Source organism: Bolinopsis microptera, chromosome 2 (assembly GCF_026151205.1).
Source record: "Bolinopsis microptera isolate Bmic1 chromosome 2, MBARI_Bmic_1.0, whole genome shotgun sequence".
In the NCBI taxonomy this organism is placed as follows: domain Eukaryota; kingdom Metazoa; phylum Ctenophora; class Tentaculata; order Lobata; family Bolinopsidae; genus Bolinopsis; species Bolinopsis microptera.
Window position 1 is genome coordinate 14,083,920 of NC_087073.1, and position 26,321 is coordinate 14,110,240.

General features: G+C 41.4%; 1 protein-coding gene across 2 annotated transcripts in view; it reads right to left on the minus strand.

Annotated features, from left to right (window-relative positions):
* The window catches only part of LOC134826351 (activin receptor type-2B-like), a 34,147-nt gene extending 8,551 nt beyond the window's left edge, over positions 1–25,596 (minus strand). Inside the window, exons 1-8 of one of the 2 annotated variants that reach the window (XM_063838689.1) lie at positions 23,082–23,168; positions 22,746–22,954; positions 22,498–22,603; positions 22,138–22,298; positions 21,567–21,947; positions 20,736–20,883; positions 20,418–20,497; positions 4,868–5,000 (exon numbers count right to left, since the gene is read on the minus strand). In XM_063838689.1, the coding sequence (XP_063694759.1) occupies positions 4,868–5,000; positions 20,418–20,497; positions 20,736–20,883; positions 21,567–21,947; positions 22,138–22,298; positions 22,498–22,603; positions 22,746–22,954; positions 23,082–23,139 (1,276 nt within the window). In that variant the 5' untranslated portion in view covers positions 23,140–23,168. Of the gene's footprint in view, positions 1–4,867; positions 5,001–20,417; positions 20,498–20,735; positions 20,884–21,566; positions 21,948–22,137; positions 22,299–22,497; positions 22,604–22,745; positions 22,955–23,081 lie in introns of both variants that reach the window. The other variant, XM_063838687.1, reaches the window with a different exon arrangement.
* Positions 25,597–26,321: the final 725 nt, after the last annotated feature.

Consider the following 26,321-nt stretch of genomic DNA (forward strand, 5'->3'; position numbering starts at 1 on the left):
AGCTAGACGTTACACTTCTCAGAACTAAACGTTACACTTCTCAGAACTAGACGTTACACTTCTCAGAACTAAACGTTACACTTCTCAGAACTAGACGTTACACTTCTCAGAACTAAACGTTACACTTCTCAGAACTAAACGTTACACTTCTCATAGCTAGACGTTACACTTCTCAGAACTAAACGTTACACTTCTCAGAACTAGACGTTACACTTCTCATAGCTAGACGTTACACTTCTCATAGCTAGACGTTACACTTCTCAGAACTAGACGTTACACTTCTCAGAACTAAACGTTACACTTCTCAGAACTAGACGTTACACTTCTCAGAACTAAACGTTACACTTCTCAGAACTAAACGTTACACTTCTCATAGCTAGACGTTACACTTCTCATAGCTAGACGTTACACTTCTCATAGCTAGACGTTACACTTCTCAGAACTAGACGTTACACTTCTCAGAACTAAACGTTACACTTCTCAGAACTAGACGTTACACTTCTCAGAACTAAACGTTACACTTCTCAGAACTAAACGTTACACTTCTCATAGCTAGACGTTACACTTCTCAGAACTAGACGTTACACTTCTCAGAACTAAACGTTACACTTCTCAGAGCACACAGAGAGCTACTACTAGACTGCACAGCTATCTCGAGTGTACAACATGAGACGTGTGGCTGGATGCTAAACTGATGTGTGGCTGGTTACTGGCACAACGTCTACCATTTTTCTTTTGTCTACTGTTATTTAGCACAGGCTCTCACCGACCGCGCTCAGACTACAAAATTTAACCGAGGCAGGAATTTACATTATGTGAATTTGTTCGAGTGGCAAGGGGTAATTATGTCGGTCTTGTGAGAGAATGAATGAAAGAATTTAGGACAGGCAGGCCAGATATAATGTTACTGTCTGGACTTGGGCTAAGATACTGATTTATTCAGAGCACGTGGAGACACCAGAATTATCCTGATTTTCACAATCAGTTCAAAATCACAAAAGATCAGAAATAATATTCTCATTTTGTAAAGGATCTTTAGAACCGACACAAGATCTGCCTGGTCTGCTTGGTCTGTCGTAACTGTGAACAAAAGTTGTAGATCTGGGAATGACTGATAAGACTTACTGTCATAATTATGATGACCTGCGATTCAATGCTCTATTATTAGAGGAAATTAAATCTTGTTCCTGGTATAAGACGAGTTGGAATAGTGGCTAGCTGTGCGTCATGACAAATGTGAACTCCACTGCTCCCAGCATCTACAACTTCTCGTTATGACCAGAATGATATTATGGCAGCCATAAATTTCACAATTCTCGCCGCAATCCAACAAATTTAAACGGTCCGGGACGAAATTAAATGAAAATTACGTGAATTATCCCAAATTATCATTTCATAGGAGTGCTATTATTCCCTATCAGTAGCAATTATTCGAATTTCTACTTATCTAATTCTTGGCAGTAATTCTGAATTGAGAATTCACAAGCTACTTTTACCAAATCACAGCTTATTCTTCGTCTTACGAATTATCTTCTCGTGCGCTAGTCGAGTATTACCAGAAATGAAACTAATTAGTAATTATACTTACAGGTTAACAAAATGTCGCGTCTTTATCTCTGCATGTGGATGAGGAGGAGACTTCTCTAATTTTAAAAGTAACCGATGATAAAAACCAGGACCACCACTAATTGATGAAATTTACAGGCATGAAAGTTATTATTGCTCCTTGTATTTACCAACAAAACCGTCATCAAAATAACACTCAAATATTCACACCATCTCCAAATATTTACACCCTTTCCAATCAACCAGAAATAATCAAATTTACACGTTTGATTTTTAGAATCAGTTTTCAAACAGTGGCGGAGAAGTATAAAGACATTAAGTTTGTGGGTGAGACTGTGTTAACTGAGTAACAGGCAGGAGAGGTTAACTCGTGATTACAGACGTTAGAATACTGATAAGAGAGGCGGCCTCTTAAGACTAGACGTGGAATTTAGCTGCCACCGACATTTACATACCAGTTGCTTCTTATACTGCAACATTCTGCTACCATTGGCACGTGCGTATCTTAAAATACATTCCTTTATTGATACTGATCTTATTATATAGACTTCCGATAGCCTCAGCTCATTGTCAGCCTAATTATTTCGAATCGATTTCGATCACCCTATCAAGATTCCTAATGACCGTTTAAATATTTGCAATGATAAGATGCCTGATTACGAAGAAGTACCTCGTTACATCCTCTCAAAATGTATCCAATTGCAGGCCTGATATCCCAACCAAACATTATGCACGCTCTGCTGTATGTAGAGCTCCTGGCTCACAGCCCGCCGATATTACTGTTCTGAGGGGGACATGTGCGCAACTTTCACGTGTTTCACATGTAATAAGCTAATGAAATGAGGGAGAGGAATCATTGAGCTGCTTTCCAAGCCGATCATGGACTCGGAAGGTTGTTCAATGACTAGCCTAAACCAAGTGTTGAATTATGAATATCAGGTCGGATACTTGAAAGTGAGGAGAAACTAAGAGCTGATTCACAGACAGCCTGACTACTCACGAATTATCGGAGTCGCGTAAAGCACGACATTCCAAAATAAGGGAGGAGATGTTTGAGCTTGTGTCAGTGTGTACTAGGTACAAGAGGAACAGCAAGCCAGGTCTGTTATATTAATTGGGAGGCTAATCTAGATTGTGAAGAGCTCGCACCAGGTTTCTAAATTTTAGTCACTTAGTTGAACGTGTGCCGCGTGGTCCCCCACATCTACAATCATAATGACGTTCATTTCTGTCGCAATCTGTGACACGTTTTAAAACGTCAAGGTTTCACTATATTATGAGAATAGGAATAGGGTATCGCCCATGATTGATTGATTTGTAACTTATGGTATGCTAAATATCTTATTTTTGTCACCATAAGATTCTTGGGGTGCTTCAAGAATCACTACACTCACGATGCGCGCCACCGTTTGGCTCCACAGCGATTCTATATTTTCTGACCTACGAACAACTGTGGTATTTGACAGCAGACCAGTTTTTACCACTTCATACTTTCTGGCACAACTGAGCATGTTTTTACCACTTCATGCCTTGGCTTCACGTGACCTTTCTACGCATCTACCACTTATACTGCTTCACGTCACTACCTCGTATCATACATAAGCTACCAAATATCTAGAGGTGTTATCTTGCAAGCGCAGCGATCATGCGAGATCTGCTATCTATATAGACAATATCAGAGGATTATGTCTGATACAGTGTCGGCTACTAGCATACAACTTAGATGATTCTCTATAAATCTACTGACAGATATCCTCTCATATTATCACTCTTAAATTAGCCCTAGTGTGACGTTTAAATCAGCTCACGGTTAGGGGTCAAAGTTAGCGGCGAACCCGGCAATGTTCAACCTCCGTCAAACTACCAGGCCGGTAGAGATCTTAGTAAAAGTATTAGGCTGACTGTTGAATATGCTGTTGAGTGCATTTATAATTTATATACACCAATTATACAACGTCTAGCTGCATGTACAGTGCTATGCATCACTCACTCAACACTACATACCACGTTCCGGCTACCACCATTCTCTTTACTTTATTTTCTGAAGGGTACGTCTCGGTCGAGTGGCTAAATTGAGATACGGTATAATAACAGGATGGTTCAGTATCCTCGCCTCGCTGAATGATGTCGGAGTATTATTTGTAGTAAATGTAGAGGTGGGTATTTCATCGAGTGTAAGATACAATAATTTTCCGGTTAACTGAATATCATAACTTTCGGGGGAAATAGATCATGCGTGGATAATTCTCGATAATTACATGATATATTATGTGTTGTATGTCCTATATCATTCCACACTCGTTTCTCAGTCCCACTGGCCATGTCATATTATAAAGTTATGAATATACATCACGTGATTAAAGAAATAGAGTATAGCTTCCCATACGTATTCCGGGGTAACATCGGGATAGATTCGGCGTATATTCCAAGGTCAGGCCATTAACATGTTTATATAGGTATTCACAGAATCTTACTCCTGCCAACTTTCCGTATCATATCCCATCAACAGTCCAGGAATTACTGACCCAGGAAAAGCTCTTCCTTCCACTTAGCGGGTGCAATTAAGGAATTGAGTTGAAAGTTAGAAAGTTACCTTCTGCGGAAGGGTCAGTGTCACGTTTGTTCCTACTTTAGTTCCGTGATGTCAGGGTGAAGTTGTCTGAGTGATGCAGAACTGATCACCATTTATCTTTTGTTAATTGATATCCTAACTGCTTGCCCTCCTTTCGGCGAGGTTCCCCTCAATGGGAAAATTAGGTCAAAAGGACAAAAGAGAGGTTAAATGAAGGAGAACAATTGATCCAGTGATCGGACTAAAAGTTAAGTATTTGTAGCTTGTACGTCAGACTTTAGAATGCTTCACTTCGCAAGGGCCCTACATTTAAAATATCAATAGGTATTCTTACAATCCACATGGTTTAATTATAGAGGTCAGTTTTCGCGGGCGATTCTACCGGCAACAAATTCCGTATCTACACAAGACGGTAAGTAGCGTCGTCTCAAAGGAAAATAACTAAAGATACAACAATACAACTGGATCCACCTTGCTGCAGAGTTAAACATAATATGAACCGATGTGCTCTGGTATTACGAACATTTACACGAAAACTAGAATTATCTTCGTGAGGATTATCTTCAAAGGGGTATTCCGTAAACATTTCCTCAGTGGTCAGCCGCAAAAGATCTCGTCGAATTTCGAAAATCAAAATCATTATAATCGAATATAATATATTATATAAAAACTAGATACTTGTATAAACAATTTGTTTATAAGTCAAATAAGATTAAGTTCTAAACATACCGTCTATGCAGCGGTTGATGATCTGCCACACTACGAGTGAAGCAGAGTAAACGTCCATCTGTCGGTAACTGTTGTCGAATAGAAAGCGACCCCTGGTGAATAGCTCCGGGGCTAGGTAATGGTTTGTTGGCATCTGAAGGGAGGAGAGCACGTTAGATAATTGATAATTTTACATCGGTTAAAAACCAAAATCACGTTAAACTCTAAGAGTCATAATATGGGTATGATAATCTGTCAGGGTATTGTAAGAATATTGCACCCCAGTAAATATGACGAAACATATCGCATGTGCCCACCCTGTACCCAGTCTAAATGTGTGCAGCTATCTGATGACATACCTCACATTACCTGCACACCTACTTAGAGCTAACCAAGCGATTGAGTATTATTAGTCACGGGTCATTAGTTATAGTCACGGTTATTAGTGACAATAACTGTTTTTGTTACGGTTCGGAGTTGTTTTTACGGTTCGGAATCTCTGGATGCGCTGGATTAACTCGAGGGTGTAGTCATCCCATGCGGTATTAAACGTTATTAGTAAGAAATTATTCATTGAATTTTGAGACATTTCGGAGATTTTAACGAAAGGCCGGACTTTTTGTTTCAGCTACCGTGGTGTCTACTGCACTTAAATTTGCACTGCCCCGCATCCAGAAAGTTTTGAATTTCTTCGCAGTTTAATGTTTCCCTCCTGAAAATTGTCTTATGCCCTAAAAGAAAAAGGTCGGGTCTTACAAACATTTCCTCTTTGGAACCTAATTTCCTCCAAATTTTCCTTTGGCTTTATCTGCCGATCTGCGGATCTGCCGCCTTTCTGGATGCGGATTGCACTGAGGCCTGAGCCCTGTACCGATGAAAGAGAACTATATCATAATAGGTCTTAAAATAGCTTAAAGTTTATAGCTATTTTAGGAGAGGGACACCGTAAGTTAGTAAGTTTGGTGTGTCACGTGATTAAACTTAATTGCTTCAGTATACCGTATGATGAAGAAATATTATTTCAGATAATAAGCAAACGGAAATATTACATTAGATTACAGAGTACAGACATTATCTTATTTTGTAAGCGTTGAGAAGGCAATCTTACATTATACACCACAACACAATACCCACACACTCGCAGACGCTACTAGCGGGGGCTCTGAATACCTCAATATACCAGCAATAGACACAACTAGACATTATTAATAATTGCAATACACACATGCATTCGGAGCGCTATATTCCCGCACAGACACATGCCCACATTTAGGTATTGTGGGTAATAACGGGGCCGAGGGGGCGGAAACCCAATTTGTTTGCTTTTAATGTTTGATATCAGCCCCGTACTCGTGGAGAAGTCCCTCAATTTGGCGGTCTCGGAGTAGACTACTCTGAGCTAGGCAGACCTCGGCAGATCAAACTTCCTGGCAGACGAGCTGCTATCCGATTGGCAGATATGATCCTAGCTGCTCTGTGACTGGTGGATAATGGCCACGTGACTCCAGGAAATGTAAAAGAGCTAACACTTGTAGTGGGAATGTGGTGGGACAGTGTAGGCAGGATGTATCAGGCTACTACCCGGCGACCTATTAGATCCACACTGGTGTAGTCCGACCCTAGCCTGCTCAGTGGGACGGGTGGGACACTACACCGGTGGTTGGGACAAAGGTGGACTAGTTTAGATCTTACCTCACCAGACTACTTTAATACGGGTCAATGGAATTCTAAAGTTAGCGGCTAATGTTAAACATTTATGGTGGTTTTTGGATGGTCGGTAATTGTTCGCAATAACCATTGACAGAAGTCGGAAAAACAGATATCATGACTAGTACGGGAATGACGACAAATGAGCTCTGTTATTTAGGACACTTGATCGGTATTTAGTTTATAGCGGACACTGTTACTAACGACTCGACTCTACTAAAAAATATCTTTTCAAATCGATATTTCTAGTCATTCCGGCGACCACCAGACATTTTTCTCACCAGTTATGATGAAGTTTGAAGATGTCTAAATAAAATGTTCACAGCTTGGAATTGTTTACTCTAATTTGTTACTAAAACTCTAAAACAGGAAAACATAGCACCTTGAGCGCTGCCCAGCTCAGAGCACTTAAAACATTATGCAGAGTGTTCTGTCAAAACAGTTCCGTCAATAAAAACAGCTGCTCCCAAACACCCCGAGACCTGCTGAATTTAAAGCTGATAATTAGGATAATCTGCACCCGCCCGATTTTAAAAACAGATAATGAGCCCCAGCCCCGATTTAAAAACTCGGGGACTCTGACACTAATGAGGGGGATTCTTGCTGTAAACTAATAGCTGGACTGTATTCTGACATCTGACAGATCGCCCACAAAGAGTATCACGTGACTCACACAGAGTGTCGATTACATCCTAAGAGGAGCGATATGTGGCCATTACCCTGTCCCACTAGTACGACCTATAAACCACAGTGCATCACGTGACATGACTCATTACTCCTGCCCCGCTACAACCCACAAACCACACAGGGGCTCATTAACAACACCACTGTCACAGCCACCTCAGCTGAAACATCTACTGAAACATTATCTTTAATTACAGTGATATCTGCCAGTGGACACGGTAGAGAAAAACAGGTTTTCTGGGTGATTTTCAGGTCAAAATGTGACACGGGTTTCGTGTGATTGGTTTAGGAAAAGTAAGACTGTCAAATCTGATGACATGTGACGATTATAATTATTAGCGCACAGAGAGGACCAACTATTAGAGCTGCAGAGCGGCACAAAGCCATGTTCAAAGCCATGCTCAAAGAGTCGGTCCTCAACTACGTAACTCCTCCTCCTCCGCATAACTTCTTAAGTATCCAATGGACCCAGACAGAAGTAATAAACTAGTAATAAAATGATCATATTATGCTTAGTACGCAAAGCTGTGGGGCTAATTCATGAGACCTGCCTTGACACGTGACTAATCCAGTATATATTAATACAAGTAACATGTCGGACTGTGTTCCGATTGGGTGATTCCAGCGGAAATAAATCTGATTGGCCGAGAGACTGTTCAAAATGATGATCCAATGAGCCCACATTAACACAGACCGTCTAATCAAATTTTTAGCGGACCTTTCTATTTGATAGATTAGGAGGGTATGAAGGGATTTAACATGTGAGAGATAGCTATTAATGAGGACTGGCAAAGCTCCTCGTGTAAACTAACGTCTGACAATATTGGGTGCCGTGTCCCCTGTTCCACACTTCTCGTTCTCTTCCAGCCCTCTCATTGGCTAGACCTGGTCACATGACCTGACTTCCATGCCGTCATTGGTCGGATTGAGCGTCATGTCCGTGTCCCGGGTGGCCAGGTATTGCCCATGCTCCGTGCTCTACAGAATAAGGTTAATTAAGGGACACAGGGAGCCGCCTGGTCGCCTGGTAGACCCCACGACCCGGCAACCATGGTCTCTAAATGGGATTAGGATTGTGAAACTGATGCACCTGTTTTCAAACCACAGTCAAAACGACACGCGTCCATCAAATACAGGACAATTCCGCGCCATCACATGATGAAGAGACAGCTCGCTCCAACCTGTGGTTTATTCCTCAACAATAGATCTCTGAAAGTCTCCCGTCTATTCAGCTGACCACGAAACATGTACCAGCTTAATGTACAGCTTAATAATATGCACTCTCAATTCCACCAATACCATTCCTCCTAACACACTACAAACTATCATGTTAAAAGTGTGTGTTTCCCCGCTGTTAGAGTCCTTTGCCAAGTGAGTCAGCACTAAATATTAATGTTCACACACAAATGCTACTCTCCCAGGTAAAACCACCTTAAAACTGGCAGCGAGCAGGTTAAAAAGCTGTGAACTGATGATATGTTAGGGCTCAATAGTAACTGTCGACGTGCCTTCTCTTAGCCTATAAGAGTGCTATTATTACGGACATCAGCTATTTGTTGGGTTATATATTGCGGAATATCCCCGTGTCACCCGAATACCGTGCCCTGCCTATATACTATACTCGCCATACATAATTAATGATATATATGAACTGAATTAATGTTTAAACCCTCTTTCAAGCTGACCGGCAATCAACACGTTTGTCACTATGTCAAGGAGCTGCTTAGTAATAATAGACCCACTATACAGCATAGCATCAAGTGTGAAATGAGATATGCACAGAAATGTCGATCTCGATCGAAATTTGTCAACACCGTATTGGAGGTATCATTACATTGTATTGTAACAATTCCGGAATATTTAAATTCCGACTGGAGGGCGAAATCAGGCGAGGCCACAAACACAGTGTCCGGTTTTAGAAATCTACTCCGTCCGTCTGGTTCGTTTTCCGACACCAATGCCGGCTAAATTATCCCGCAATAAAAGCAGACATATGTTCGCCTCGTGACAGATATTCCGACCAATAGCGGCGTCACCAAGAGACGAGGTAACCAATAACAACGTCAGAACGGTGTCACGTGAGGGCCGAGCAGCCAGACGTGTAGGAAGCCGAGGTAGGTAGTCGCGGAATTCAAGAGAGGTGCTTTCAAACAATGTGTTACGTAGTGTCTCCAACAGGCTGTACTCTGCTGAACACTCTGCGCTTTCGTAGCACTTCCAGGGTCTAGACACTAGGCTACACCACTCACTGCATTACACCACCATAACCCTACAACTACATCTGCTATTATATAGTAGCAGCTAGTAGCAGCTAGTACTATGTCTTTTGATTCATTAAGGTAACTTAGTCGATTCATATTAAAAATAGATAGCCGTACTTGCGCTAGCAGGTTCTAGCTTCATTTTCGGAATGTCTTATGTTTCATCCAGAAAATTCTCTCCCAAAAGTCCAAAAGTAGTATTTATTACACCGATCAAGGCAATGTTCCAATGAATCTGAACAGGAATCTAATGACAGACAGTAAGGATAGAGACAGACAGTAGGAATCTGAAATACCACCTAAGATCGGGACATACCATCTGCACCCGTACCTAAGTTAGACATGGAGATTGGAGACCAGGCCCAGACTTTTATACGGTATAAACTCTTATCACACCTTGAATCATACAGTACCAGTACAATACCAGTACAGGGTTCGACCGACCAGTCCTGCATATTTTGCAGCTAGAATACCACGTACCCTGTGAAACTCCTACATATATTTAAGTGAGTTGAAACCCTTCCAGAACACTAAGGATCGGTACATTGCACAAATGGAGACAGAAGATTACATCGAGCACACATTAATCGTAGGTAAAGACTGAGAGGGCCCGTTTTCTAATCTCAAACCAAAAACAAAGCCTTGATTTACCGCGAGTTTCTTACTTTACTAACACTGTACATTCACAGGTGTTTCGTCCGTATCAAAAGATCGTTTGAAGACGGTCCCTTGGAAGTTTATCACTAACCAAAGTGTAAATCAGGCACCACATTTAACAACAAAGAACCATTATTTCTCACCCTCACTAATTATTATTTCTCACCCTCCCAACTTGAAGGAACTTAGAACGAACTGTTAAGAGTTCTCACACCGCACACTGTCCGCTAAGCTTCCTAACTCCGACTGTGGTCTACAGACTACCTCTTAATGACCAGGTATAAAGTTATCACCTTATTCCAGAGGTCACGGTTACATGTGCGTAGTACAAGCAGTGGTCTGTAAAGACTAGAGCCGCTGGCAGAGCCGCTAGAGCTGCCAACGCCGCTTTATTAACTCTGTATCAGGTGCCGAATAAACGGTAAGTTATTGTAGACGGCTAAAATATAAGAGTTCAATACGCTACATTGTACATTGAGCAGCCGTGTACAAGTTTATAATATTCTATAATCTATTATACGTGATGACACTGATTTAATATCCAGTCATCTTGAGAAGAGTTAGCTGCCGTTCTGACGTCACATGCTTAAAACCATTAATTACAACTATATAAACTTGTTAAGTCTCGTCGTCGTCGGGGGCTTTTAACCAAATATGTAGAAAATGTTAAACATTTCACAATACTCCGTGCGTGTTTCTTCGAACACTCGACATCTTGGATCAAGAGAACAAATTCCCAGCAAGTAGCCAAGTTATTTATATAGAGAGATTTCAGACGACTAGCTGTTGGTTTTTTGTGTTTTAAATTCTAGAGTTATGACTCGCATTCCTTCGGGACATTCTTCCCAATCTCGTCTGAGTCTCAGTCAACAAAGAGATATACTTAGAAACGATTAATTGAAATTTGGCAAATCGTTTTCTAGTTACATCAAGTGTTAGAAATTCAAAAATTTTCAGAGTAATTTTACAGAAGTTAGTAAAGAAGTTCCTCCTCGGATTCTCTCCAGTGCACTTGCAGGGCAGATAGTTTTACTATAGTAGGGTAATGAATTGCTACAGTGCTTCTACTGATTAATAAAGTGCAATCACCCAGCTTCTCATACTCTGAGTTCACTCTAAACGTGGGAATATAATATAATCTCCCTCTCGTCCGAGCTAAATTAGCCCGGTAAAAGTATAAGAGTTTGCATTTGTCTACCCAAACACTCACACTATTATATTATTCCAGCTCTGTGTGTCTCTCTCTCTTTCTCTCTCTCTCTCTCTCTCTCTCTCTCTCTCTCTCTCTCTCTCTCTCTCTCTCTCTCTCTCTCTCTCTTACAGCTCTCTCTCAGAGAGAGAGAGAGAGAGAGTAATAGCTCAGATGACAAATTATTCATCATTTTCGTAGAATTTGTGCCGGTAAAATGAATTTTGTATAATGAAAATAAATTCAGGATTCCAGGGGTATAATGGGAGTTTCGGGAGACTTCATATAGTGCGTTTTATGGGTGGAGTGGCGTGTAGTAGTAGGGGCAGTTTTACATGCACTAATTATATACAGCATTATAGGTCACTTCATTACCTTCGGTAGCATCATACAACAGTGTCTGCTGAAAACCTGATCTTGTAATCATAGTATGTATTCTGAGCATCGCCGACAAGAGCATAATTAGCATTATTAATGCAGCTAAAAGCAGGCTTGATAATTGCCCTGATTACCCCATTAGATCGTCTTTGGGTGCCCATTAATACAGACAAACAATTAGCAACGACTATATCACAGTCTCCAAGGCTAGCTCCTCAAGATTTACCTCAACAAATTTTCATCATTATCTCATCTAAACCCCAATTAACGAGACCTCAAGTTCAACAAAGGATATTTAGATTTTAGAATTCCTTGTTCAGGGGTAAATATCTAGAATTCCGGCGTTCACATTAGAAGAATGTGTATTAGCGAGGTAAGACACATTACATCCACACGAAACGTCTAACGAGGCCGCTATTAAATGTCTACACGTGTAGAAGCTACATTAACAGCTTCCCCGGCCGAGTAACAGAGCTCTATAACCGGTATCTGTATGTATTCGAAACTCTTTTCGGCCCTGGTTTCCCTTCTATTTCGGAAAAGTCTGTGTAACTGCTAAGTCTTCTTTAATAACAGAACATAGTATAATATAATAACACATAGTTCCCCTGTACACTGACATTATAGCTGGATTTAGTGCTAAACAACATGCTTTACAGCTGACATCATATTATTATCATATTATACAACAGAGAGTCCTGGGTAATTCAGCGAACAGGATAGACAGCTCTCTCACTTTTAGACTCTTTATCTTGTGGCTCTCTTCTACTATTCACATAGTGAACCTCAACTATTCACATATTAAACTTGATAACTTACCCTACTCCTCTTCTATCCTGCCCTGTTCCCCTCTCCATAACTTAACTACATATTTCTGCTTCCCAATTCCATTCAGTTCTTCAGAACCCAGGCAGCCTCCCTACTGCTAGCCAACACACACGGACACTCAGCACATTATCCTAATCGCACGAATGTAGATTATATACATGTGCCTAATTTCGCTCAATTTTGCAATTATTCCAAACCGTCGAGCCTTTGTTTGCCAACAATGTCTGAGATTACTATTAGACGTTTAGACTAAGTCAGTGCAGCTCACATCTCACCACACTGCGTGTAGCCAGTATTCTGTGTGTGTTGGTTTGTGTGTGTGTGTGTGTGTGTGTGGGGGGGGGGGGGGGGGGGGGGGCGGGGGTTGAGTGTTTGTGTGTTTGGGGGTTGAGTGTGTATGTGTGTGTGTGTGTTTGTGTGTGTGTGTTTTTATCTGTGTGTCTGGCGTCTGCGCGCTATCTTTTCTCACCACTATTAGTAAGTATCATGTATGTAATGTACCGTCTGTGGGGCTCTATGAGTGCCCTGTAAATGCCGGGGAGCCCCCTAAACACTTTCCCAAGGGTCCGCTATCAATTCCTAAATACTACCATGTTGGTTCAGTGGGATTGCTCAGAGCCCTACCAATTTGGTGGAGTGTTTTATAACATGTACACACTTGACACCTAGAATCAACCATATTATCCTATTATGATTAACTAATCGGCTCACCAACATGGATCAAATTGCAATAAATATATCGCAGGGTGCTGCCAGGTAATTACATTAGTGGTTCCAGACGTTGGTCTCCGTCAAATAGTTCACTCATATCATCTGGGACATAACCGGAGGGAAGATTTAAAAGTTCTGGAAAAAACGGCAAGTTTATATATTCCACACCAAAGTGTCAAGATGGATTAAATCAGGGAACCAAATTAGCTTGGTGGTTAGGTAGGTGAGACAGGAGCAGCGTGAGGGGCTGGGGTTGGGGCTAGCCCGACTTCCACCGACCACCAGACAGGCTCGCATAATGACAGCCCCCACAACTCCTGAAACTTGAACAATTTCCAGCCCTCCTACAGGATACAACACCACACCGCAGCTTTATGTCTACTACCAGCCTAACCAGCTAGATATCTGGTGATAAATGAGAAATAGTCCGGCACACACCACGTTGTGGCGCAGATAGTAGAGTTTGAGTCTACCTTACACCACCAGCTCACACTGATGAAATAAGATCATACTTACTCACCCACTCGACAGGTAGTGATAGAATCCTCTATCCCTGTCTCCCGTGGACAAGGACACCAGTAACCTAATCACGACTCCCTTTTAAATTGTATTTACACCCTCTGGAGAGATTGAGAGCAGTCTTAGTTAACTGCATTAAATCCCCCGTACACGGGAATTTGAGCATATTTTGGGACGTTCCAAGGGCCGTATGTTGAGTGAAATGCCAGGCATTACTCTGTGAGACTGCAAATTATTTTATATATTCCATTGTGTGATGGCGTCTTGTTGCTTTTACCAGGTAAACCGAGGTTCGGCTCAGCATTTAAATTCTAAATGTGTGCATACCAAAACTTAAAGCTGAGACTTTATTAACTTGATGAATAAGTCATAGTTAATCGGACACAACTTGTTTCAATTATGCGTCTGGGAATTTTGGAAAAGGGCGCCAAACACGCGACGAATATGACCCATAGTTGAGATTTGGAAGACATTACCTCACCACATGAAGTGGAACTGGACCTGTTCACATGCCATGTTAGTGGTAATAGAGGAGCGAGCAGCCTGGTGACGTCACGCTGCAGGGTAAGCTATAATTGAACAAGTCCCAGGGGACACGTGCAGGAAATAATAGTTGCAAGGTATTGGTGGGGTGGGGGAGGCGATGCTGCAGGTTAAAGGGCTCATTACCAGTGCAGTGGGATACCGCTTCCTTGCCTAGCTGGGATTACAATCCTTTTCAAATTCTTGGAATTCCAAAACAACTGGATGAGATATAGGCCTCTAGCAGGTCCTTAATCTTAGGTCATTTTCATTTTAGGAGAAACTCCAGAGTTTTATAAAGTTAGAAGGGTTGTTACGGTTGAGTGCACTGTACTGTGTTTAGTGGAATTAGACACATGGTCTCAGAACCAGGTGTCCTGAAGAAACAGAGTGCTTTGATTGGTTGAAAATGAACCAGATGACTGAATCCTAGACATCTCATTGGTCACCAGAATGATACACGGTGAACGTGGGTTACTAAACAGCGAAATTATTTCACGTTCCCCCTTTGCTACCACTCACAACTGTTCTGTCTTATCGGGCCAAACTTCCATTTTTCATTGGTCACTGACCAGCACGTGTTGGCTACGAGGCTTCTGATTGGCTACAACTCGAGTCACGTGCGTGTCAGTTAGCTAACGAAGTACTGGCGCTAAACTCCCTAACTCAGAATACAGCACGTAATTTGGTAGGAGGAAGGCTGCACAGTATTATGTACCCTAATTATATGTGCACCAGGACCCCTTACGGCGGCCTACATTTGAAGTGCTTCTCACAGGGGGGAAGCCTGGCAGGCACACGGTAAAAAACAGGGCACATTCTGCCCAGTAAAAAACAGGGCACATTCTACCGGAATTTAGCGCGGTCTGTCAACATTTAAATAGGTTCAGACGAGCAGTAAATCATTTCAGACGTAGCCTAGACATACTAAATAACAGGGAGAGTGTGTGTGTGTGTGTGTGTGTGTGTGTGTGTGTGTGTGTGTGTGTGTGTGTGTGTGTGTGTGTGTGTGTGTGTGTGTGTGTGTGTGTGTGTGTGTGTGTGTGTGTGTGTGTGTGTGTGTGTGTGTGTGCGTGTGTGTGTGTGTGCGTGTGTGTGTGTGCAGATGTTATAGAGTAAAGCAGTAAGATATCCAGTACATTTAGTGTTACAACACAGTGCTGGGTTATGTAATAACCTTATAAATATAACGTTGTCTCTCTGAGAGTAAGGACGAGTAAAACATAATGCTAAAATTGCCTATCTGTCTAGAAAATAGATAGGAGTATGGACACAGCGGTATAATGTAAAACATGACGCTAGTACTTAACGTTATTTCTGGTAGCGTTATTTTTAGATGTGTACTTTTAGAATAAAACGGTTTTAGAATAAAACGGATGTCCTCCGTGTTTATAATAAACACGGAGGACACTTGAACCACTAATGGCCACAAAACCAAAACCTAAAGTAGAATGTCTAGAATATTACGTTATGTTCCTCCACTAAATTCCTTGTCTAAGTAGAACCCCGGGGTCAGTGAGATATGTACCGGAACACAGTACGTCTGGTATATAAGTAAATATGTGCTGATTTCCACTTGTTGGCACCGAGCTGATAATGTCTGGTCTCCGGTCACATGACCTCCCACCAGCTCTCTGGTTGGTCAGATTGGAGACGCTCTGTGATTTCATTGGCCAGATTCGATGGGATGAACTGTTAATCGTTCACCAGAAAGAGAGACATGCTCAGACGTAAAGGAGTTACCGTGACCACAGAGTTACCATGACAACCAGGGAAGAATGACTGAAGTTACACGTGACCAGATGACGTAATATTACAGGATCTGTGGTGGAACTTAGAAGGGTGAGAGAGGGAGAGGGAGCGAGGGGGTTTATTATTAGATTTTGAAATGACTGGGATAGGATTACATGTAATTAAAAAAGAGAACCAAAGAGAGTGTGAGATGCAGGTTAGTTCAGTGTAACAGTGGGCCTGCTGCCAGGTCCTATGTAAAGGCTGCAGGGGGTGTGAGATGCAGGTTAGTTCAGTGTAACAGTGGGCCTGCTGCCAGGTCCTATGTAAAGGCTGCAGGGGGTGTGAGATGCAGGTTAGTTCAGTGTAACAGTGGGCCTGCTGCCAGGTCCTATGTAAAGGCTGCAGGGGGTGTGAGATGCAGGTTAGTTCAGTGTAACAGTGGGCCTGCTGCCAGGTCCTATGTAAAGGCTGCAGGGGGTGTGATATGCAGGTTAGTTCAGTGTAACAGTGGGCCTGCTGCCAGGTCCTATGTAAAGGCTGCAGGGGGTGTGATATGCAGGTTAGTTCAGTGTAACAGTGGGCCTGCTGCCAGGTCCTATGTAAAGGCTGCAGGGGGTGTGATATGCAGGTTAGTTCAGTGTAACAGTGGGCCTGCTGCCAGGTCCTATGTAAAGGCTGCAGGGGGTGTGATATGCAGGTTAGTTCAGTGTAACAGTGGGCCTGCTGCCAGGTCCTATGTAAAGGCTGCAGGGGGTGTGATAGGCAGGTTAGTTCAGTGTAACAGTGGGCCTGCTGCCAGGTCCTATGTAAAGGCTGCAGGGGGTGTGATATGCAGGTTAGTTCAGTGTAACAGTGGGCCTGCTGCCAGGTCCTATGTAAAGGCTGCAGGGGGTGTGATATGCAGGTTAGTTCAGTGTAACAGTGGGCCTGCTGCCAGGTCCTATGTAAAGGCTGCAGGGGGTGTGATAGGCAGGTTAGTTCAGTGTAACAGTGGGCCTGCTGCCAGGTCCTATGTAAAGGCTGCAGGGGGCCCTCAACCTACCCACTTCATCTCACTACCATCTGACCAGCTTAGCAAGCATTACGGTATTACCTGTACACGTTTGAAATGGCTCTCTTGTACACTACAGCATCAAGACAAGAATTCCAGAAACCATTTAAAATTATTCAAGATATCTTAGTGTCGCCAATATATTGAGATCCGGATCTTCAATTTACTATTTTAATGGCCCGATCTGGATCAATGTATCTTTCTGGCTGGCAACCTCATTAAATTAGTACGTACAGTTGAGAATAGTCCTGAAATGCGTCCACTAAACTGGATTGAGCGCTCTCTTTCGACTACCTTCTGACTAGCCGTATGTCATTAATGTGACCGATTCAAGTAAACATCGGACTTCTATCTTGGAATAATCCCGTATCCCTTATGGGAGACTCAGGACAAAACTATTAAACGAGTATTGAACGGCTCTGCACAAAGGGATTTTAAAATATCCTGTGTAAGTGAAAAATTTAGGGCTATTCAAATGTGTCTAATTCAAGGGTCGAGAGAGACAAATCATTTGTTTACAAACGTCATAACCAACGCAAATTTCTAGAAGATCTCCGAAGGAAATTGTAATGAAGTGTCAGTCTATGATAGCTGAGTCCGTCAATAAGAGAATTACGGATCACGGTTCACTTGACTTGGCATCGCACTTGACCAATGTCCGTCACGGGTCGGTATCACGACTGGGACTCCAACTTCACGGGTATCTGGAACCAGGGCCTGGCCCCAGAGAGGGATGAAATAACTGATGAATAAATATAACCAATTATATAGTAGTAATGAGTTTATAAGAGTTTATCTGTTTTACCTCATCATTACCCGGGTCCTGTTTGTTCCATTTTGAGGGTGACACTAAGTCCCGCCCATTCCGGGAACTCATGAATAATCTCATGAAATGAGATGTGAAGAGATGATACAGAGCTACTTGAGCTCACAGTCCGCTGGCAGGACCCGGCTCACAAGCTGCGAGCTGCTTGTCAATGCGACCACCAATCCTAAACCAGAACACCTCCCACGTGACTTTCTCACACTACAGCGCTAACTCCGTAACCACAGACCACGTGACTAGATCTGGTCACGTTATGGGGGGACCGTGGTCAGGTGACGCTACAAGACGGACTATCTGCGCTCAGGGGGGCAGCTAGCAATTACAACATGTGGTGGGAAACTCAACATGCACAGCACAGTCCAGCCCCTCCCCCTCCAATCACAAGCAGGAATATCCTGCACGTGCAATCAGGCAACCAATCAGAAGCGTTCATTGCATGTCACGTGACACACGCGCCCCAATCCCTGCAGAGGTCGGCTTAAGATGAAAAGCTTCTTAAAGGAGGACATGTGTATCGCGAATCTGAGAGCCACGGGGCATCAAGCAGGTGTCCAGTTCTCTGAACACCTACTTGTCCGTACATCTCAAAACACACTGGTCACGTGAAACGTGTCATGTGTCCCTCAGATGTGTTCTTGCCAGCGATTTTGGCACTGGATACACAGGAATATATATTTGTCCCAGTGTAGATACACAGGAGGGAAGCTAGTAAGAAGCTAATGCGGTAAGACTGCAGGATGGAAGGTGAGCGGAAAGAAAGGGCCACTAAAGTTGGAACAGAACTTATTGTCACGACCAGTCTGTGTATGTGACCACGAGACAGCGTGTAACTGTGTGTGTGTTGCTGTGTGACTTGTCAGTGTAATAATAACGCTCTCCGGAGATCACCACTCAAATTATTCTAAATAATTCTTCCGAGTCAACAACAGCACGTTTAAAACGCGACACGAACTGCGGTGACGGACATTAAGCAATTTGCTTTGCCATGCAAAATATAATTTTGTCACATAAGTATGACCTGCGTAGATCAAAGGCTCGAGAAATTTCGCGATTTGTTACTAAGCATCCCGGGATTTTGAGCTTATCGCGTGTTCAAATTTAGACCTGATTTTAAAACGGCATGCTTGACAATAGCGTCTCTCTCAAAAACAGTGGACCATTTCTGTGTGTTAAACTGAATTAAACTGAATTAACTTAAAGCAAGTCACTCAAGTTTGTAAGGAGACGTAAACCGGGAGTTTAAAACCCCCTCCCTCCTTCTCCATGTTAGTTACAACATGTTTAACGCCTGACAACGTCCCCACATGTGATCTGTCATGTTGTAAACGACACAACTCCAGTACTCGACTAAACTCATCTCAAATTATGATATATCACGAAAAAATATTTCTTACTTTAAATTTCATTTGTAATTTTATCTGGCAAGGCAGGTCTAATTACAGTAATTTTCAGGGGCGCACAAAAAAGGGAAGATAATAAATATTGGATTTATGTGATATGATCAGTGAGGCTGTGGTGCCAGGCGCTTCAGTGTGCACTGACTCCACTGACTGGGTCCCACATTATCACATCTTCTCAGTGTGTATCACCAAAGGCTGTGCATTTCACACAGACGTGACCTTGTCACTGGTGACCTTGTCACTGTGACCTTGTCACTGGTGAAGCGCACTCAGGAACTCAAGAGTGCTAATATTAGACACTAGGTTATCTGGAGAAGATAGAGAGAGGGAGAGAGAGAGAGAGAGAGAGAGAGAGAGAGAGAGAGAGAGAGAGAGAGAGAGAGAGAGAGAGAGAGAGAGAGAGAGAGAGAGAGAGAGAGAGAGAGAGAGAGAGAGAGAGAGAGAGAGAGAGAGAGAGAGAGAGAGAGAGAGAGAGAGAGAGAGAGAGAGAGAGAGAGAGAGAGAGAGAGAGAGAGAGAGAGAGAGAGAGAGAGAGAGAGAGAGAGAGAGAGAGAGAGAGAGAGAGAGAGAGAGAGAGAGAGAGAGAGAGAGAGAGAGAGAGAGAGAGAGAGAGAGAGAGAGAAAGAGAGCGAGGTGCACCTTGCTTATCACTTCATGTTCCCTCCCTCCCACCAACCATGCACCGTCGCACTGTCACGTTACACTGCGCCTCAACACCTCAAACACTTCCAAACCTCAGACATTCTCACATGGCCCTCCCCCTCCCTTCACTCTTTGTGTTTATAGTAGAAATTACGTAGTTTACCGATAAAATATTAGTTTATAATAATACTCCTGACAGAGTAACAGACATCAAGTTATTCATGTTTACAAAGGTGCAAGCGTACATCAACAGACTACAGGCGGTTACATAATAATAGTGAATAGAGGACATTCATCATAATATGGCTATATAAATCATAACAAATTATCATTCGAAAAAAGTTGAACAACACACATGGCATGCTAGACAAGATAAGAACAAGTATCAATTTCTTGTGAATTTATAAACGGCTTAGTCATAGATCTTGAAAATGAAATAGCAATTAAGTCATTTAGACTTACCAATTTACTGATACTTTCAACTGATGTGGATAACTTATCGAAATTACTGTACTGCAATTTCGTAGCATTGTGAAGATTCCCTGAAATTAATTACAGACATTACGTTGGCGACCCGGCATTTTGTATTTAAATACTCCATACACTGGACACAGAGAGAGCAACGTAAACGATATCAGCCATCAGGCCATCCCATCGTAATTATCTTTGGAAACTTTTGCTTTGACTTGTCTAATTAAAGGGATTAAAGAAAGATTTACTTAGCATTAAAGACCAGATAAAATAAAACCACTTAGTGAATGTGTAATGTAAATATTTTACCTAGAACGGGAATATAGTTGGGTTTAAGTAATATATTGTCTGAACGCATGTCACCGTGAGCCAGGGCTATTTTACTACGAGCTCCAGCGTGTATCGTGCAGTGAAGATACGCCAGACCGCTGAATATACACTCGCTCAACTTTTTAACCTGGGGGAGAAGGAGAGTGTGAAGGTACAGGTGTCACGTGTGAGGGTGTCACGTGTGAGGGTGTCACGTGTGATTACATTATAAGGATTGTGATGTACCTGGACACACGTTACTTTCAACATTCCATCACTGCAAAAGTCTGATAATTTGCATTGGACCGTGACAAGCTTGCATCGATTAACGTAAAAATCATAAAATCCAGAGATAAAGGTTATCAAGTAATAAGGTTCCAGGCTGCACTAGGTCCAAGAACCTCTGTTTCCACTTAATAGCTCTGATCTTTTTCAAGTGTTCGCAGGGTTAGACACTACCACTACTTTTTCAGGGCGGACTCTTTGAATTAGAGAGATAAACATGACCATAACAATAATAGTCATTGTAAATATGTCGTGAAAGAACTTAATTAGATGGCGATAGACCGGTTTATAAGATAAGTAATGGAGGGGCAAGCTTGAGATTTAAGTGATATTTACCCAACTCTTGTCAGATCCGAGCTCAATAAGTCTTATGCTCTCAAGCGAGACACCACACACACAACCCACTGGCGTTTAAAAATGGTAATTTCTCTTTTCAGACGAAAAAAGATAAGCGATGACGGGCAAGATATATTATATATGTCTACAGAAATGAAGTTAGAACAACTGAAAGAAAGACAAGTTAAAATGCTCGGTGGGGCTGGCTACCTGCTCAATAGATAAGGAACAGTTCTGTAAAACGTGTGTCAGAGTGCCGACGTAAACATCCCGGTACACGAGCCATGATTTCCTGTGTTTCTTCCCCCACCAAAGTACACTGACCACGTGGGAGTGAGTCAGGGTTACTGAGGACAGGACCCGAGTCTCCCGGGCCCACCTCACTGCACTTGCTTGGTCTGATACGCGAACAGTCAGATTTTCTTCGCCCAACAGAGACACGGAATGATTATTGTTTGTTTGTTTGAGGTGTTTGTTTAGGTGTCGGGGCCGGTACGACCCTAGCCACATCTGATGAGGAAATGAATCGTGGGTACCGCACAGTTGTTTAGTTAAATCTATCTTAGGAGGCTTCTGTCGACGAGCTTCGACCTGAAGGAATAACAAATATCAATAATTGTTGTGGGGAGGTATTGGGGAGTATGTAATGTACGGATTGCTCATCTTTGAACTAAACTTAGCATGTCAAGTAGGAAGACCTCGGGGCGTTGTTGGTAACTTAGCTCGCTAAAATTGAAGAAGAAAATAGCTAATATGTAAATAGTTATTAATGTAAGCTCACATCCTGGTAGATATACGAGTTTCGTCTTCTCCTCCGTTGCAGTAAGACGTAAGCAGCGATGATGATCGCAGCAAGGACCAGTAATGCTGAGAGGAAGGCAATGCACGGTGTGTACCACCAGGCGCGTGCAAGCGGGTCTGGATCCTGTACTCGGGGATCTGCTGCGCATTTGAGTGTCAAGGATCTATAAATTTTCAGATATTTTAAAAATAGTAACATGCTTGTAGCTAAATTAGATGTACAACATCAACATGAATTGCGACCTTGCTTCATAATCATAAAATATTATTGCAAATTGTGTGATAAACTTGCTACTTAGTTAGTCAAACAAGAAAAATTGCACGATAAAAAGCTACTCACAAATGGGAGGGTCGGTGGTTTCAGGGATTTTTATTTCCCCAGGGATTTTATTGCATAGGTCTCCTTGACAGCAGCAGAAATACGCAACTGCGTCTAAATTTGTAACCTGGAAATATAATCCAATGATGTGATTTCTCTTGAAAACATATTGGTGAAGACAATTTGTGTCAGAAAATCCTAACGATTTAATAAGCCAGCCCACCGCATCAATTTTCAGATTTATACATTGTTCAAGGAATTTTATCTACCTCAAGTTTTCGTGGGATGCATGGCCCAAAAGGGCAGTTGTCTAGATGTCTAGTTTCAGCATGGTTCCAGCAGGCCCGAGATGTTAAAACAGCCTCTTTAGCTGTAGGTCCTGTCCAGAGGACACTACAAGCTTTGTAGTTGGAATCACATTGCTTAACAGTATGGTTGCTTTTATACTCGTGTACAACACATCTTATTGCACTGCAAACTGAAATAATAACTTTTAGTGATATGAGACTGATCTAGAATAATCTGGCTGCAGTAGTATTACATTAAATTCAAGGTACACTTAATATAATTTTGAACAATCATACCCTTCATAATGCTACACTTACCCGAAAATTGTAAAACTAATGTTGTGCTAAAACAGAGTAATGGCAAAAGCATTACCATCCACCAGTATATTTGCCATTGAAGATCATCAAACTGTGAAAGAGTTCGGATTACAAACTGCATCTTTTTCGATGGAACACGCAAATAATATTATTTGCAAATAACAATCAGGAATTAATTCAGAATTGAATTCCTGCTTGACAACCATCTCATAATATTATGAAACATTCAACTATTATAAGTGCAGAATATGTAAATATTAAATTGATGTTATTTTAATTCTGACTCTAAGCCAATAATGAGGCGCTGATTCTCCTTTCTAGATTAAGTGCACATAACATTGTTTAGAATAACAATGCCCAAATTTAGATTTAGTTTTAAAGGGTCACCTGCACCCCTTACAGTAAGTTTTGTAATAAAAATGGACAGATACAACAATTAAGCACACACTATCCCAGATATTGCATATCCAATATCTGACTGTGGAAACTTTAAGGGAGATCACAAATTATTCTAGAACAAAAGAAATGAAAGAAACTAAAAATTGAATCTTCAAAACTTTCAATAAAATACCAACAGAAGCACAAAGCAAGAAAAGATACTTCTAAAGAATAACACCAAGTAAGTAGGCCTACAAATTGAGAAACCTTACTTCTATGGTGAGATAATTTGAAAGCTATTTTTCAACAAAGCACAAACATCCATCAAACTCTTTGTTATCATTTGATAGATTGAAATTATCATAGAGTTTACATGGCAGATTTATACATTGCTCAGTAACCAAAATTGAGACTAAGATAATGTTCTTAAATACATGTCACATTAAAAGACACTTCAAAAGACTCCAAGGGTAGTTCATTCAGAAGGTGTAATTCTGAAAAGATCTCCCATATAATGCAATTGTAATGAGCCCTTTATAATAGATACTGGATGGCTAGACTCAGAAACAGGTGAAACGTTTAAAAGGGCAGAGATGAATATTGAACAGGATGAGTTTTGAACAAATGTTCTTAAATACATGTCATGGACCGCCCCTATATCCAATGTCTCCTTCAACCTGATACCTGAGGAGAAGAGCTACGAGGGATAGATGATATCTATTGGCGTATTGCTCAGGATTTACGATTGTGCTCTGCCAATTGCATCACTTGATTTAATTTATTGTATATATAATACTGTTTGACATTTTACTTTCAAAAGTACATGTCACTTTAAAAGACACTTCAAAAGACTCCAAGGGTAGTTCATTCAGAAGCTAAGCTGCAATTCTGAAAAGATCTCCCATTATATAATGCAATTGTAATGAGCCCTTTAGAATAGATACTGGATGGCTATAGACTCAGAAACAGGTGAAAAGTTTAAAAGGGCAGAGATGAATATTGAACAGGATGAATATTGAACAAATAAACGCTTCAGGTCCTTATGCATGGATACATATTAGTGCCATATATTCCTCTTGTCCAGGAGTTTAATATTATAGTACTATCATATTCACAGTACACTACTGATGTACTGACTCCTCCATTATTGTCCCTGAAGTGGGATTATAGAGAATAGTCACCATCCAGGCATAAATATACAGGCACTTCGAGATAGATCTTGTCCCACTCTACTAAGACATCATCTTAGAGGGAGTGGAGCACCAATTGGACCAAGGCGCACTCTATAATATCTACTACTATAATAAGGAAACATCAAAATCACTATATTACGTATTTTATCATTTGATTGTGTACCATACTCCCAAAATTCCAATGTGAACTAATAGAAATTAGTAGAAGTTATTTCAATCAAGAAAACAACAATTTCAAGAAAACAGATTCCATCCTCTAAATTCCACCCTCTAAATCGGTGCATCGAGGTTTGTCTGGATTTTGATATGCATTCAATATACCAGTGGTCAGGCAATTGGAGCTAAAAAGCTTAACTGAGGAACTCCGGTTTACTCGTTTTACAGGCTGTGGTGATCGAGGAGCAAGTGGGGAGAAAATGGCATCGTTCAGCAATGGAAAACATGACCGTTGAATGTTAGCTAATTACCGGTTAAACCTTACATCAGCTCTTGTCATAGAAACAATTATTATCTATTTCTAACAAAATCTATACATTAAAGAGACAGTGATACGATTATGCAACATAATGATCTTTACTAAACTTGATATTTAGCATGGCATAGGAAACTGCCATCTAAAAACACATTGTGAAAGAAGATGAATGAAATTCAACAACTTCAACAGGGAGGTGTTACCTGCTATCAGTTTATATTTAACATGCTAGTCCCAGTAAATCGCCAAGTTTGTTTATTAAGAGTAGTTTCAAAAGAGGGCCAGGGACCGAAACCTATGTACAAAACTAAAGTGCGACAACCACCTGCGTAAACGTAATTAGTTTAGAACCCCCTTAACTCTTGTAACCATTGCTCTATCAAATTAATAGTAAACGTTTTCAATTAAAACGACGGGAAATTTATGATTCAGTCAAGTAACTTCCAGTTATGAATAATAAGCACAATAGAATAAAGATGAATGAGGTATTTACTGGTCAGAAAATTGTTTAACTGAGCAGTTAATTTTGCTATGATCCCCATCAAAAAATGAATTATGCGCGGCTTACAGTAAGTTACTGGGCCGCGCTCAGCCTGTCATTCCGCCTAATCTCTATTTTATGTTTATGAACATAATAGCCTGAGGTCCCCAGATAAACTTGCACTTGTGTGCTGTAACAACAACAATGAACAAAATGCCACTATTTTGTTGCTGATAAAATAATTTAGTGCGCGATACTCTCAACTTCGGAGCGTGTCGTTTGTCTCATTTTCCACACATTTACTGTCACAAAGATGCAGTTAGGCCAAACCAGTTAGGCCTAACGCAGAGCTAAGCCTAAATTAGGCCTAAAGAGGCCTAAATTAGGACTAAATTAGGCATTACTGTCACCAAGATGTTGACGGATGTTACTCGTCTAAATTTCTTCGAAGTAAGCGCGCGCCGCTTCTTTCTCGAAATGGCCCGATGGCAAGTGCTACGAAGTAGCGCGCGCCGGGCCAGATCATTAACAATGGTCAAATTCCAAGATGCAGTTAGGCTTAACTCTTAATTTAGGCCTAATTTAGGCCTAATTTAGGCCTAACTCTGCGTTAGACCTAACTGGTTAGGCCTATTTGCATCTTGGTGACAGTTACACACCAAACACAAAACATTTACCATTCAATTAATGATTAAATGTATAATTTTTAGAATTAA